Source organism: Oncorhynchus nerka, linkage group LG5 (assembly GCF_034236695.1).
Source record: "Oncorhynchus nerka isolate Pitt River linkage group LG5, Oner_Uvic_2.0, whole genome shotgun sequence".
NCBI lineage: Eukaryota > Metazoa > Chordata > Actinopteri > Salmoniformes > Salmonidae > Oncorhynchus > Oncorhynchus nerka.
The window spans coordinates 6,238,954-6,252,136 of record NC_088400.1 but is presented as its reverse complement, the minus strand read 5'-3'; the positions used below and the strand labels follow the sequence as shown (position 1 = coordinate 6,252,136).

Below are 13,183 nucleotides of genomic sequence, written 5' to 3'. Positions count from 1 at the left end.
TGTGTTTTTCCAATCAGACCCAATCAGTCTTTCAAACCATGCTGGTCGTTATCCAGAGGGAGAGAGGCGGCGGACATTTCAACCTTTCCTCTGAACATCTAGCCAGGCATGGTAGTTAGGGGTTAAGTAGCTAGCTAGCGGTCAGGCTCCTCTCCTCTGTCCTCATCTCTTCCTAGCTAGCTAGCGGTCAGGCTCCTCTCCTCTGTCCTCTTCTCTTCCTAGCTAGCTAGCGCTCAGGCTCCTCTCCTCTGTCCTCATCTCTTCCTAGCTAGCTAGCGCTCAGGCTCCTCTCCTCTGTCCTCATCTCTTCCTAGCTAGCTAGCGCTCAGGCTCCTCTCCTCTGTCCTCATCTCTTCCTAGCTAGCTAGCGTTCAGGCTCCTCTCCTCTGTCCTCATCTCTTCCTAGCTAGCTAGCGTTCAGGCTCCTCTCCTCTGTCCTCATCTCTTCCTAGCTAGCTAGTGTTCAGGCTCCTCTCCTCTGTCCTCATCTCTTCCTAGCTAGCTAGCGTTCAGGCTCCTCTCCTCTGTCCTCATCTCTTCCTAGCTAGCTAGTGTTCAGGCTCCTCTCCTCTGTCCTCATCTCTTCCTAGCTAGCTAGTGTTCAGGCTCCTCTCCTCTGTCCTCATCTCTTCCTAGCTAGCTAGTGTTCAGGCTCCTCTCCTCTGTCCTCATCTCTTCCTAGCTAGCTAGCGTTCAGGCTCCTCTCCTCTGTCCTCATCTCTTCCTAGCTAGCTAGCGTTCAGGCTCCTCTCCTCTGTCCTCATCTCTTCCTAGCTAGCTAGTGTTCAGGCTCCTCTCCTCTGTCCTCATCTCTTCCTAGCTAGCTAGCGTTCAGGCTCCTCTCCTCTGTCCTCTCTTCCTTAATAACAGGGTGTTTCTCTAACAGTGATGATTAGTCTCCAGTTATAGCCCTGGGAAGCATCACAGCACTACACTCTATAATTGGGGATTCAGTGGGTTATGCCTCCCTCCTGTGTGTGGGTGTGTGCACTCATACAGCTCTCCACCAGAGCACTGTTGCTATGCGTACTGTTGCTATGCGTACTGTTGCTCTGCGTACTGTTGCTCTGCGTACTGTTGCCCTGCGTACTGTTGCTATGCGTTCTGTTGCTATGCGTACTGTTGTGCTGCGTACTGTTGCTCTGTGTACTGTTGCCCTGCGTACTGTTGCCCTGCGTACTGTTGCCCTGCGTACTGTTGCCCTGCGTACTGTTGCCCTGCGTACTGTTGCCCTGCGTACTGTTGCTCTACGTACTGTTGCTCTACGTACTGTTGCTCTGCGTACTGTTGCTCTGCGTACTGTTGCTCTGCGTACTGTTGCTCTGCGTACTGTTGCCCTGCGTACTGTTGCCCTGCGTACTGTTGCCCTGCGTACTGTTGCCCTGCGTACTGTTGCCCTGCGTACTGTTGCTATGCGTACTGTTGCTATGCGTAGTGTTATGTAGTGTAGCCCCCCATTTGATAGTTTTCCAAGGCTTGTAGGCTGTACAGGCTTGTAGGCTTTGCTATGAAAATCTATTGAAACAAGCTGTGAGCTGTACTTTGTTTGTGTAGTGTTTCGGGGGTGGGAGGTGGGAGAGAGAGAGGAAGAGAATAGCAGAGATCAAGAAAAACAACACAAACTGAAATGGAAATTGCTCTAGGGGAAGTTCACTGTCACCATCGGAAACATTTCATTGGACGGCCAGGTATTCCGTTACCTCCCATTGGTAGAGAGTTGGTTTCCAGGTTTTAGCTTTGGAACAAGGGAATCCTTGGTGGAGTGGAGTGTCTCTTAAGCTTTGTGGGTCAGACCCTCTTTGTCGTTGGAGCTGAACAGGACCTTCAGTAGACTTTTATATGGAAACGGAACAAAATACACAGCTTCATCCACAGTGTACACACACACACAGCTTCATCCACAGTGTACACACACACACAGCTTCATCCACAGTGTACACACACACACACAGCTTCATCCACAGTGTACACACACACACACAGCTTCATCCACAGTGTACACACACAGCTTCATCCACAGTGTACACACACACACAGCTTCATCCACAGTGTACACACACACACACACAGCTTCATCCAAAATGTACACACACACACAGCTTCATCCACAGTGTACACACACACACAGCTTCATCCAAAATGTACACACACACACACAGCTTCATCCACAGTGTAAACACACACAGCTTCATCCACAGTGTAAACACACACAGCTTCATCCACAGTGTACACACACAGCTTCATCCACAGTGTACACACACACAGCTTCAACCACAGTGTACACACACACACAGCTTCATCCACAGTGTACACACACACACAGCTTCATCCACAGTGTACACACACACACACACACACAGCTTCATCCAAAATGTACACACACACACACAGCTTCATCCACAGTGTACACACACACACACACACAGCTTCATCCATAGTGTAAACACACATAGCTTCATCCACAGTGTAAACACACACAGCTTCATCCACAGTGTACACACACACACAGCTTCATCCACAGTGTACACACACACACACACAGCTTCATCCACAGTGTAAACACACATAGCTTCATCCACAGTGTAAACACACACAGCTTCATCCACAGTGTAAACACACACAGCTTCATCCACAGTGTACACACACAGCTTCATCCACAGTGTACACACACTAGGGCTGTCCCCGACCAACCAAAATCATGGTCGACCAAGAGTCGTATGTTCTTTTTCCATATATATACACAGCCGTCTGATGCTTTAAGCGAAATGTTTGATGAAAAAAATAAGACACACACATATGACTCGAGGGAGTCTGACCTCAATTGATTTGTGCCGGGCCGGACTTAGACTTGCTGCGCTTTGTTACAAAAAGCGAGTGACTGTGACTAGCGGTATGGAAGTATGAAGGTAGTTTTGTGTATACTTAAAATAGTTCCTTAGATTCTAATTCAAATAGCTAAATTATCTAAGTTAGTCTCTCGATTTTAAACTGTCAACATTTCCTCCTCTTTCCAACTGTCGTTTGATGTTCCAGCAGCTAAACCGCTAGATGTTCCAGCAGCTAAACCGCTAGATGTTCCAGCAGCTAGATGTTCCAGCAGCTAAACCGCTAGATGTTCCAGCAGCTAGACGTTCCAGCAGCTAAACCGCTAGATGTTCCAGCAGCTAGATGTTCCAATAGCTAGATGTTCCAATAGCTAAACAGCTAGATGTTCCAGCAGCTAGATGTTCCAGCAGCTAAACAGCTAGATGTTCCAGCAGCTAGATGTTCCAGCAGCTAGATGTTCCAGCGGCTAAACAGCTAGACGTTCCAGCGGCTAAACCGCTAGATGTTCCAGCGGCTAAACCGCTAGATGTTCCAGCGGCTAAACCGCTAGATGTTCCAGCGGCTAAACGCTAGATGTTCCAGCGGCTAAACCGCTAGATGTTCCAGCGGCTAAACCGCTAGACGTTCCAGCGGCTAAACCGCTAGACGTTCCAGCAGCTAAACAGCTTGTCAAATGAACAATGCACCAATCCTCTCCAACCTCGTATGGTATAATAAGATACGGAATAGGCTATGGACATTTTTGTTTATACTTTAATGATTGTCAATTTCATACTATGGCATAGCTGTCTCTCTCCTCTTCATACTTTCCTCGTCAATTCATTATCTTAGAGCCTAATTTCAGAAAGGTAGGCCTAGGTTGTTGTTTTTTTTATACGTTTTTAAGAAAAGATCAATATTTTGCTCTTGTATCTGACATACACTGGTGACATTATGGACTGGACCTGTGTGGTGTGTGTGTTTGCTGGTTCTCTTATATAGGCCTATTTGTCCATTCACAAGGTTTCCTATTGTAGTCTGTCTGGACTCTCTCTAATTAGAATCATATGCTCATGTCATGATTTCATCTGGTTAAAAGGCCTGTTTTCATTATCTTTAGGCTACGTTACTTCTCTCGTTACGGCGTAAAAGCCTAAGGACAAATTAAGCATATATCTTTACTCTGTCATGCGCTGATATGAGCCTCCCGGTTGCGGCAGAGCCTGGGCTCGAACCCAGAATCTCTGGTGGCACAGCTAGCACTGCGATGCAGTGTCTTAGACCACTGCGCCTCCCAGGGACAACAGTAACATACATTTAAACAAAATGGATGCTCTTTTATTTTTTTACCTTTTATTTAACTAGGCAAGTCCGTTAAGAACAAATTCTTATTTACAATGACGTCCTAGGAACGGGTTAACTGCCTTGTTCAACAACAGAACGACAGAATTTTTACTTGTCAGCTCGGGGATTTGATCTAGTAACCTTTTGGTTACTGGCCCAATGCTCTAACCACTAGGCTACCTGCCACCCCTACACTCTAACCACTAGGCTACCTGCCGCCCCTACACTCTAACCACTAGGCTACGCTGCCCCCTCTACACTCTAACCACTAGGCTACCTGCCACCCCTACACTCTAACCACTAGGCTACCTGCCACCTCTACACTCTAACCACTAGGCTACCTGCCGCCCCTACACTCTAACCACTAGGCTACCTGCCGCCCTTACACTCTAACCACTAGGCTACCTGCCTCCTCTACACTCTAACCACTAGGCTACCTGCCTCCTCTACACTCTAACCACTAGGCTACCTGCCTCCTCTACACTCTAACCACTAGGCTACCTGCCGCCCCTACACTCTAACCACTAGGCTACCCTGCCACCCCTACACTCTAACCACTAGGCTACCTGCCGCCCCTACACTCTAACCACTAATGAAACGGAGAAACCAGTAACTAAATGGCACCCTATTCCCTTTTATAGTGCACTTCTTTCAAATAGGTCCCATAGGAAATAGGGTGCCATTTGGGAGTCATCTGGTATTTGTGTTAACCTTCGTGTTCTATGAGTCGTAGTCAGTGGTATGATTGGGTTTGGCTCGGTTTGGTTTGGTTTGGCTTGGTTTGGTCTGGTTTGGCTTGGTTTGGTCTGGTTTGGTCTGGTTTGGCTTGGTTTGGTCTGGTTTGGCTAACTCAATGTTAAAAAAAAAAAAAAATCTCCAAACTGTTGGTTGGAGAAACACTGTATTTTAAAACATGTATCCAATTTCTCCTCTCAGGAGTTGGACCAGCAGAAGTACATCCACACCAAGGGTTGTGTGGGCCAGTTTGAGAGGTGGCTTCAGGACAACCTGATCATTGTAGCTGGGATCTTTGTGGGCATTGCACTTTTACAGGTAAGGAGGACCCCCAGAGACATTATTTAACAAATGTATATTTAAAGAGTCAGCTTTTGTGTGAATCAGATCATGTCTGCATTTGCAGTCACCGTCATGGCTGGAAGTCAGGGTTTCCGTTAGCCGGCAATTACCAACTTTTGTCCCCAAAAAATTATATGAAAAGCAGATAAATAAAACTGCTGCCGGCCAAAATGACCCAACAAAATAAATCCCCAAATAATGCTTTTTATAATTTTATGGAAATGCCAGTCGATGGAAATATACAGTGCCTTGCGAAAGTATTCGGCCCCCTTGAACTTTGCGACCTTTTGCCACATTTCAGGCTTCAAACATAAAGATATAAAACTGTATTTTTTTGTGAAGAATCAACAACAAGTGGGACACAATCATGAAGTGGAACGACATTTATTGGATATTTCAAACTTTTTTAACAAATCAAAAACTGAAAAATTGGGCGTGCAAAATTATTCAGCCCCTTTACTTTCTTTCAGTGCAGCAAACTCTCTCCAGAAGTTCAGTGAGGATCTCTGAATGATCCAATGTTGACCTAAATGACTAATGATGATAAATACAGTAATCAAGTCTCCGTATAAATGCACCTGCACTGTGATAGTCTCAGAGGTCCGTTAAAAGCGCAGCGAGCATCATGAAGAACAAGGAACACACCAGGCAGGTCCGAGATACTGTTGTGAAGAAGTTTAAAGCCGGATTTGGATACAAAAAGATTTCCCAAGCTTTAAACATCCAAAGGAGCACTGTGCAAGCGATAATATTGAAATGGAAGGAGTATCAGACCACTGCAAATCTACCAAGACCTGGCCGTCCCTCTAAACTTTCAGCTCATACAAGGAGAATACTGATCAGAGATGCAGCCAAGAGGCCCATGATCACTCTGGATGAACTGCAGAGATCTACAGCTGAGGTGGGAGACTCTGTCCATAGGACAACAATCAGTCGTATATTGCACAAATCTGGCCTTTATGGAAGAGTGGCAAGAAGAAAGCCATTTCTTAAAGATATCCATAAAAGTGTCGTTTAAAGTTTGCCACAAGCCACCTGGGAGACACACCAAACATGTGGAAGAAGGTGCTCTGGTCAGATGAAACCAAAATTGAACTTTTTGGCAACAATGCAAAACGTTATGTTGGCGTAAAAGCAACACAGCTCATCACCCTGAACACACCATCCCCACTGTCAAACATGGTGGTGGCAGCATCATGGTTTGGGCCTGCTTTTCTTCAGCAGGGACAGGGAAGATGGTTCAAATTGATGGGAAGATGGATGGAGCCAAATACAGGACCATTCTGGAAGAAAACCTGATGGAGTCTGCAAAAGACCTGAGACTGGGACGGAGATTTGTCTTCCAACAAGACAATGATCCAAAACATAAAGCTAAATCTACAATGGAATGGTTCAAAAATAAACATATCCAGGTGTTAGAATGGCCAAGTCAATGTCCAGACCTGAATCCAATCGAGAATCTGTGGAAAGAACTGAAAACTGCTGTTCACAAATGCTCTCCATCCAACCTCACTGAGCTCGAGCTGTTTTGCAAGGAGGAATGGGAAAAAATGTCAGTCTCTCGATGTGCAAAACTGATAGAGACATACCCCAAGCGACTTACAGCTGTAATCGCAGCAAAAGGTGGCGCTACAAAGTATTAACTTAATGGGGCTGAATAATTTTGCACGCACAATTTTTCAGTTTTTGATTTGTTAAAAAAGTTTGAAATATCCAATAAATGTCGTTCCACTTCATGATTGTTGTTGATTCTTCACAAAAAAATACAGTTTTATATCTTTATGTTTGAAGCCTGAAATGTGGCAAAAGATCGCATAGTTCAAGGGGGCCGAATACTTTCGCAAGGCACTGTATTTGACCATCATGCTTATTAGTCTATAGGTTAATATGCATAATCTATTGGAATTAAATTGGCCTGTGTGTATTTTTGTTAGTTATTTTGTATCTTATTTGTTGACTTGTCTTTTTACGGGGTGAGTTTGCTGATTCTCTCTATAGGCCAATACAGTGCATTCAGAAAGTATTCAGACCCCTTGACTTTTTCCACATTTTGTTATGTTACAGCTTTATTTTAAAATGGATTATATAAAACATTGTCCTCATCGATCTACAAAATAATACCTCGTAATGACAAAACGAAAACAAGTTTTTGTGCTCTCACATGCACTGTGAACTGTGGGACCTTATATAGACAGGTGTCTGCCTTTCCAAGTCATGTCCAATCAATTGAATTTACCACAAGTGGACTCCAATCAAGTTGTAGAAACATCTCAAGGATGATCAATTTCGAGTCTCATGGCGAAGGTTCTGAATACTTATGTAAATAAGGTATTTTTAATCAATTTGCAAAAACTTCTAGCCTCTTTTCGCTTTCTCATTATGGAGTATTGTGATGTCATTATGGATTATTGTGATGTCATTATGGAGTATTGTGATGTCATAGATTGATGAGGGGGAAAAAAACTGTTGAATCATTTTTAGAATAAGGCTGTAAAGCCAACAAAATGTGTAGAAAGTGAAGGGGTCTGGATACTTTCTGAATGCACAAGTACAGTACCAGTCAAAGGTTTGGACACACTTACTCATTCCAGGGTTTTTATTTATTTGTACTATTTTCTACATTGTAAAATAATAATGAAGACATCAAAACTATTAAATAAACACATATGGAATCATGTAGTAACCCCAAAAAAGTGTTAAACAAATCTAAATATATTTTATATTTGAGATTCTGCCTTGATGACAGCGTTGCACACTTGTGCTGACCAATAGGGAGACTTGTGATTTGAAACAATCCACAGCTATTTTTTTTAAACAATGATGGTCCTCGATTTATTTTTGGGGCCGGAAGTGTTGTGAATGATTTTGTTTCTTTCTGTATAGACAGTAGTAATGATATAATTTTGGCCAATGTATTTCCATTTACTTCCCTATTGGATCCACCACTCTGCCATTTTCTCCTGTTCTATTGGTTTTCATACCAACTTTCTTTCGTCGTCCACGAGCCAAAGGCACAATCCTGGTCATATTAACAACCCATCCTAGTTGTTGCCTGGTAACAACCCGTCCTAGTTGCTGCCTGGCAACAACCCGTCCTAGTTGCTGCCTGGCAACAACCCGTCCTAGTTGCTGCCTGGTAACAACCCGTCCTAGTTGCTGCCTGGCAACAACCCGTCCTAGTTGCTGCCTGGTAACAACCCGTCCTAGTTGCTGCCTGGCAACAACCCGTCCTAGTTGCTGCCTGGCAACAACCCGTCCCTAGTTGCTGCCTGGCAACAACCCGTCCTAGTTGCTGCCTGGCAACAACCCGTCCCTAGTTGCTGCCTGGCAACAACCCGTCCTAGTTGCTGCCTGGCAACAACCCGTCCTAGTTGCTGCCTGGCAACAACCCGTCCTAGTTGCTGCCTGGCAACAACCCGTCCTAGTTGCTGCCTGGCAACAACCCGTCCTAGTTGCTGCCTGGCAACAACCCGTCCTAGTTGCTGCCTGGCAACAACCCGTCCTAGTTGCTGCCTCAGAGATTTCTATCTCTGTCACATATGGAACCTCTATCAGGTGTGCTGTTTAGAATGCTGTTTTCCCTCGAATATCATTTTGGCAAATATTTGAAAATGACGTTTTAATGGACTGCTTCATTGCATAATTTGCATATTCTCTTAAGAGCCATTACCATAATCTAAATGAGATTTTTCTGGCACTGTGGTTGGACGTCCTAATGGGTTATGCACCCAATGCATATGGGTCTGGTAAATTTCTCAAATGGCCGTTAAATTAAATTCTTCCCGGTCATGTTCTCCTGCACCACATTTTCCTAACGGAAACCCTGCTTGGAGTTTAGACTGTTTAGACTGCCATCTGCTGGCGAGAATCATGATTACATCCTTCTCCTTGAGTGTCATTCCAAATCAGAGAACCTATGCTTCAGATGTCAGTTAGCTTTATGTCAGAGCTAACCTGTGATGTCATTTCCTGTTTAGATATTTGGGATCTGCCTGGCTCAGAACCTGGTGAGTGACGTCAAGGCCGTGAAGGCCAACTGGTGACGCCAGGACCCTGTGGAGGAGGGAGTACTCTGACCTTTGACCCCCAACATCCAGCTCACCTCCCACTGACCGCTAAGAGATGAAAACACTAAGAGCTGTTTACCTCTGGACCTGCCAGGCTGAGAGGTGAAAACACAAAGAGCTGTTTACCTCTGGACCTGCCAGGCTGAGAGGTGAAAACACAAAGAGCTGTTTACCTCTGGACCTGCCAGGCTGAGAGGTGAAAACACAAAGAGCTGTTTACCTCTGGACCTGCCAGGCTGAGAGATGGAAACACAAAGAGCTGTTTACCCCTGGACCTGCCAGGCTGAGAGGTGAAAACACAAAGAGCTGTTTACCTCTGGACCTGCCAGGCTGAGAGGTGAAAACACAAAGAGCTGTTTACCCCTGGACCTGCCAGGCTGAGAGGTGAAAACACAAAGAGCTGTTTAGGCTGAGAGGTGAAAACACAAAGAGCTGTTTACCTCTGGACCTGCCTGTCCGTCTATTTCACCTGGTGTCACTTTCAACCCTACTTCCAGGATTTCAAAACAGCCCTTCAGAAAGGCCTTCCAGGGCTGCTTGTTGGACACCTCCTATCCCACTCGTACAGCCTTTCTGTCTCCTGTACAGTATAGAGTGGGCTGCTGACGGACCTACCGGCTGGCTGACAGGATGGCATTTCTTTCCCTTATCCTATGACCACTGAAAGACATTAAGCTCTCTTCATTTTAGGGTCAAATTCTGAAAAGTCTGGAGTTAGCAAGGCCTTGCTACGGATGCATGTCTTTAACCAGCTGTTTGTTGAGCAGCATGTTTTAACCTACAACATGTTTTATTTAGTCTGTCGATGTTTTGAGTTTAATCAAACAGACAGACATACATACGGAGAGGATTTTTCTCTCCCGGCATCCCTGAAGCACATGGGGATAGTAGGCTTTTTACTTGATCTAACCTTTAACCTTATACTAACGTTAAATCTACGTTATACTGACGTCGAGGCGACGTTTGTACGTGTTTATTCTGTCTCTCTTCTGGACTCCCACCACTACCTTTTGGAAGCTTCAATTACCTGATTGTCTGGTCTGTCTGGATTTGTACTTTTCTCCTCTCTTAGTTTGTTTTCTCCTAGTGTTTGTTGGTGTGTTTGTTGTCTATCTGTCTTAGTTGGACTGTTTTGTTTTCTCCTAGTGTTTGTTGGTGTGTTTGTTGTCTATCTGTCTTAGTTGGACTGTTTTGTTTTCTCCTAGTGTTTGTTGGTGTGTTTGTTGTCTATCTGTCTTAGTTGGACTGTTTTGTTTTCTCCTAGTGTTTGTTGGTGTGTTTGTTGTCTATCTGTCTTAGTTGGACTGTTTTGTTTTCTCCTAGTGTTTGTTGGTGTGTTTGTTGTCTATCTGTCTTAGTTGGACTGTTTTGTTTTCTCCTAGTGTTTGTTGGTGTGTTTGTTGTCTATCTGTCTTAGTTGGACTGTTTTTGTTTTCTCCTATTGTTTGTTGGTGTGTTTGTTGTCTATCTGTCTTAGTTGGACTGTTTTGTTTTCTCCTAGTGTTTGTTGGTGTGTTTGTTGTCTATCTGTCTTAGTTGGACTGTTTTGTTTTCTCCTAGTGTTTGTTGGTGTGTTTGTTGTCTATCTGTCTTAGTTGGACTGTTTTGTTTTCTCCTAGTGTTTGTTGGTGTGTTTGTTGTCTATCTGTCTTAGTTGGACTGTTTTGTTTTCTCCTAGTGTTTGTTGGTGTGTTTGTTGTCTATCTGTCTTAGTTGGACTGTTTTTGTTTTCTCCTAGTGTTTGTTGGTGTGTTTGTTGTCTATCTGTCTTAGTTGGACTGTTTTGTTTTCTCCTAGTGTTTGTTGGTGTGTTTGTTGTCTATCTGTCTTAGTTGGACTGTTTTTGTTTTCTCCTAGTGTTTGTTGGTGTGTTTGTTGTCTATCTGTCTTAGTTGGACTGTTTTGTTTTCTCCTAGTGTTTGTTGGTGTGTTTGTTGTCTATCTGTCTTAGTTGGACTGTTTTGTTTTCTCCTAGTGTTTGTTGGTGTGTTTGTTGTCTATCTGTCTTAGTTGGACTGTTTTGTTTTCTCCTAGTGTTTGTTGGTGTGTTTGTTGTCTATCTGTCTTAGTTGGACTGTTTTTGTTTTCTCCTAGTGTTTGTTGGTGTGTTTGTTGTCTATCTGTCTTAGTTGGACTGTTTTGTTTTCTCCTAGTGTTTGTTGGTGTGTTTGTTGTCTATCTGTCTTAGTTGGACTGTTTTTGTTTTCTCCTAGTGTTTGTTGGTGTGTTTGTTGTCTATCTGTCTTAGTTGGACTGTTTTTGTTTTCTCCTAGTGTTTGTTGGTGTGTTTGTTGTCTATCTGTCTTAGTTGGACTGTTTTTGTTTTCTCCTAGTGTTTGTTGGTGTGTTTGTTGTCTATCTGTCTTAGTTGGACTGTTTTGTTTTCTCCTAGTGTTTGTTGGTGTGTTTGTTGTCTATCTGTCTTAGTTGGACTGTTTTGTTTTCTCCTAGTGTTTGTTGGTGTGTTTGTTGTCTATCTGTCTTAGTTGGACTGTTTTGTTTTCTCCTAGTGTTTGTTGGTGTGTTTGTTGTCTATCTGTCTTAGTTGGACTGTTTTTGTTTTCTCCTAGTGTTTGTTGGTGTGTTTGTTGTCTATCTGTCTTAGTTGGACTGTTTTGTTTTCTCCTAGTGTTTGTTGGTGTGTTTGTTGTCTATCTGTCTTAGTTGGACTGTTTTTGTTTTCTCCTAGTGTTTGTTGGTGTGTTTGTTGTCTATCTGTCTTAGTTGGACTGTTTTTGTTTTCTCCTAGTGTTTGTTGGTGTGTTTGTTGTCTATCTGTCTTAGTTGGACTGTTTTTGTTTTCTCCTAGTGTTTGTTGGTGTGTTTGTTGTCTATCTGTCTTAGTTGGACTGTTTTTGTTTTCTCCTAGTGTTTGTTGGTGTGTTTGTTGTCTATCTGTCTTAGTTGGACTGTTTTGTTTTCTCCTAGTGTTTGTTGGTGTGTTTGTTGTCTATCTGTCTTAGTTGGACTGTTTTGTTTTCTCCTAGTGTTTGTTGGTGTGTTTGTTGTCTATCTGTCTTAGTTGGACTGTTTTGTTTTCTCCTAGTGTTTGTTGGTGTGTTTGTTGTCTATCTGTCTTAGTTGGACTGTTTTGTTTTCTCCTAGTGTTTGTTGTCTATCTGTCTTAGTTGGACTGTTTTGTTTTCTCCTAGTGTTTGTTGGTGTGTTTGTTGTCTATCTGTCTTAGTTGGACTGTTTTGTTTTCTCCTAGTGTTTGTTGTCTATCTGTCTTAGTTGGACTGTTTTGTTTTCTCCTAGTGTTTGTTGGTGTGTTTGTTGTCTATCTGTCTTAGTTGGACTGTTTTGTTTAATTTTTTAACTAATTTGTATAGAATAACATATACTTGTTTAATATCTTTATGTATAAATAGTAACACATTTTCTCAATATAACATGAAGGCTGCTTCATCATTGTATCTGAGTATGAGTAAGTAAACTTTCTGGTACATGTCCCATGTTTCCCAGAAATCCTGGTTGTAGGATTCCGTATTTCCTGTTTATTCCTTCCTGATTTCTGGGAACTCTTCCACAACCAGGATATCTGGGAATTTGGGAAAAAGTGAACAAAATGTTTTCAAATCTATTAGTATGTTATTTTGTAACCAGGTCGAAGGTGTACATGGTGAAATTAAATCTATATTATTATTCTGATCTTTATTAGAACTGATAAAGTGGTGGTTGTGCCATTATTCATGTTTTCTTTTTTTTAAAACTTGCGTTATTACCTTGTCAATACAGAGTTTACACTTTCAGCATACCAGTACATTTTAAGCACATCAGATTTGTAGCAGTATAATGGTTTGAATTGAATTGTATTTATTGGGATTTGGGGATTTTAAATGATGTCTGGCATGAATATATTCCCTGCAGCTTCTGTCTGGCCGCTCTCC

The 13,183-nt window shown here is 43.1% G+C and overlaps 1 protein-coding gene across 1 annotated transcript in view; it reads left to right on the top strand.

The window, feature by feature from the left end:
• Positions 1-10,531, top strand: part of LOC115125471 (tetraspanin-17) — a 59,471-nt gene extending 48,940 nt beyond the window's left edge. The window contains exons 7-8 of the mRNA XM_065018285.1: positions 5,086-5,202; positions 9,204-10,531. Coding sequence (XP_064874357.1) covers positions 5,086-5,202; positions 9,204-9,269 — 183 coding nt within the window. The 3' untranslated portion in view covers positions 9,270-10,531. The remainder of the gene's footprint in view (positions 1-5,085; positions 5,203-9,203) is intronic.
• The last annotated feature ends 2,652 nt before the right edge of the window (positions 10,532-13,183 follow it).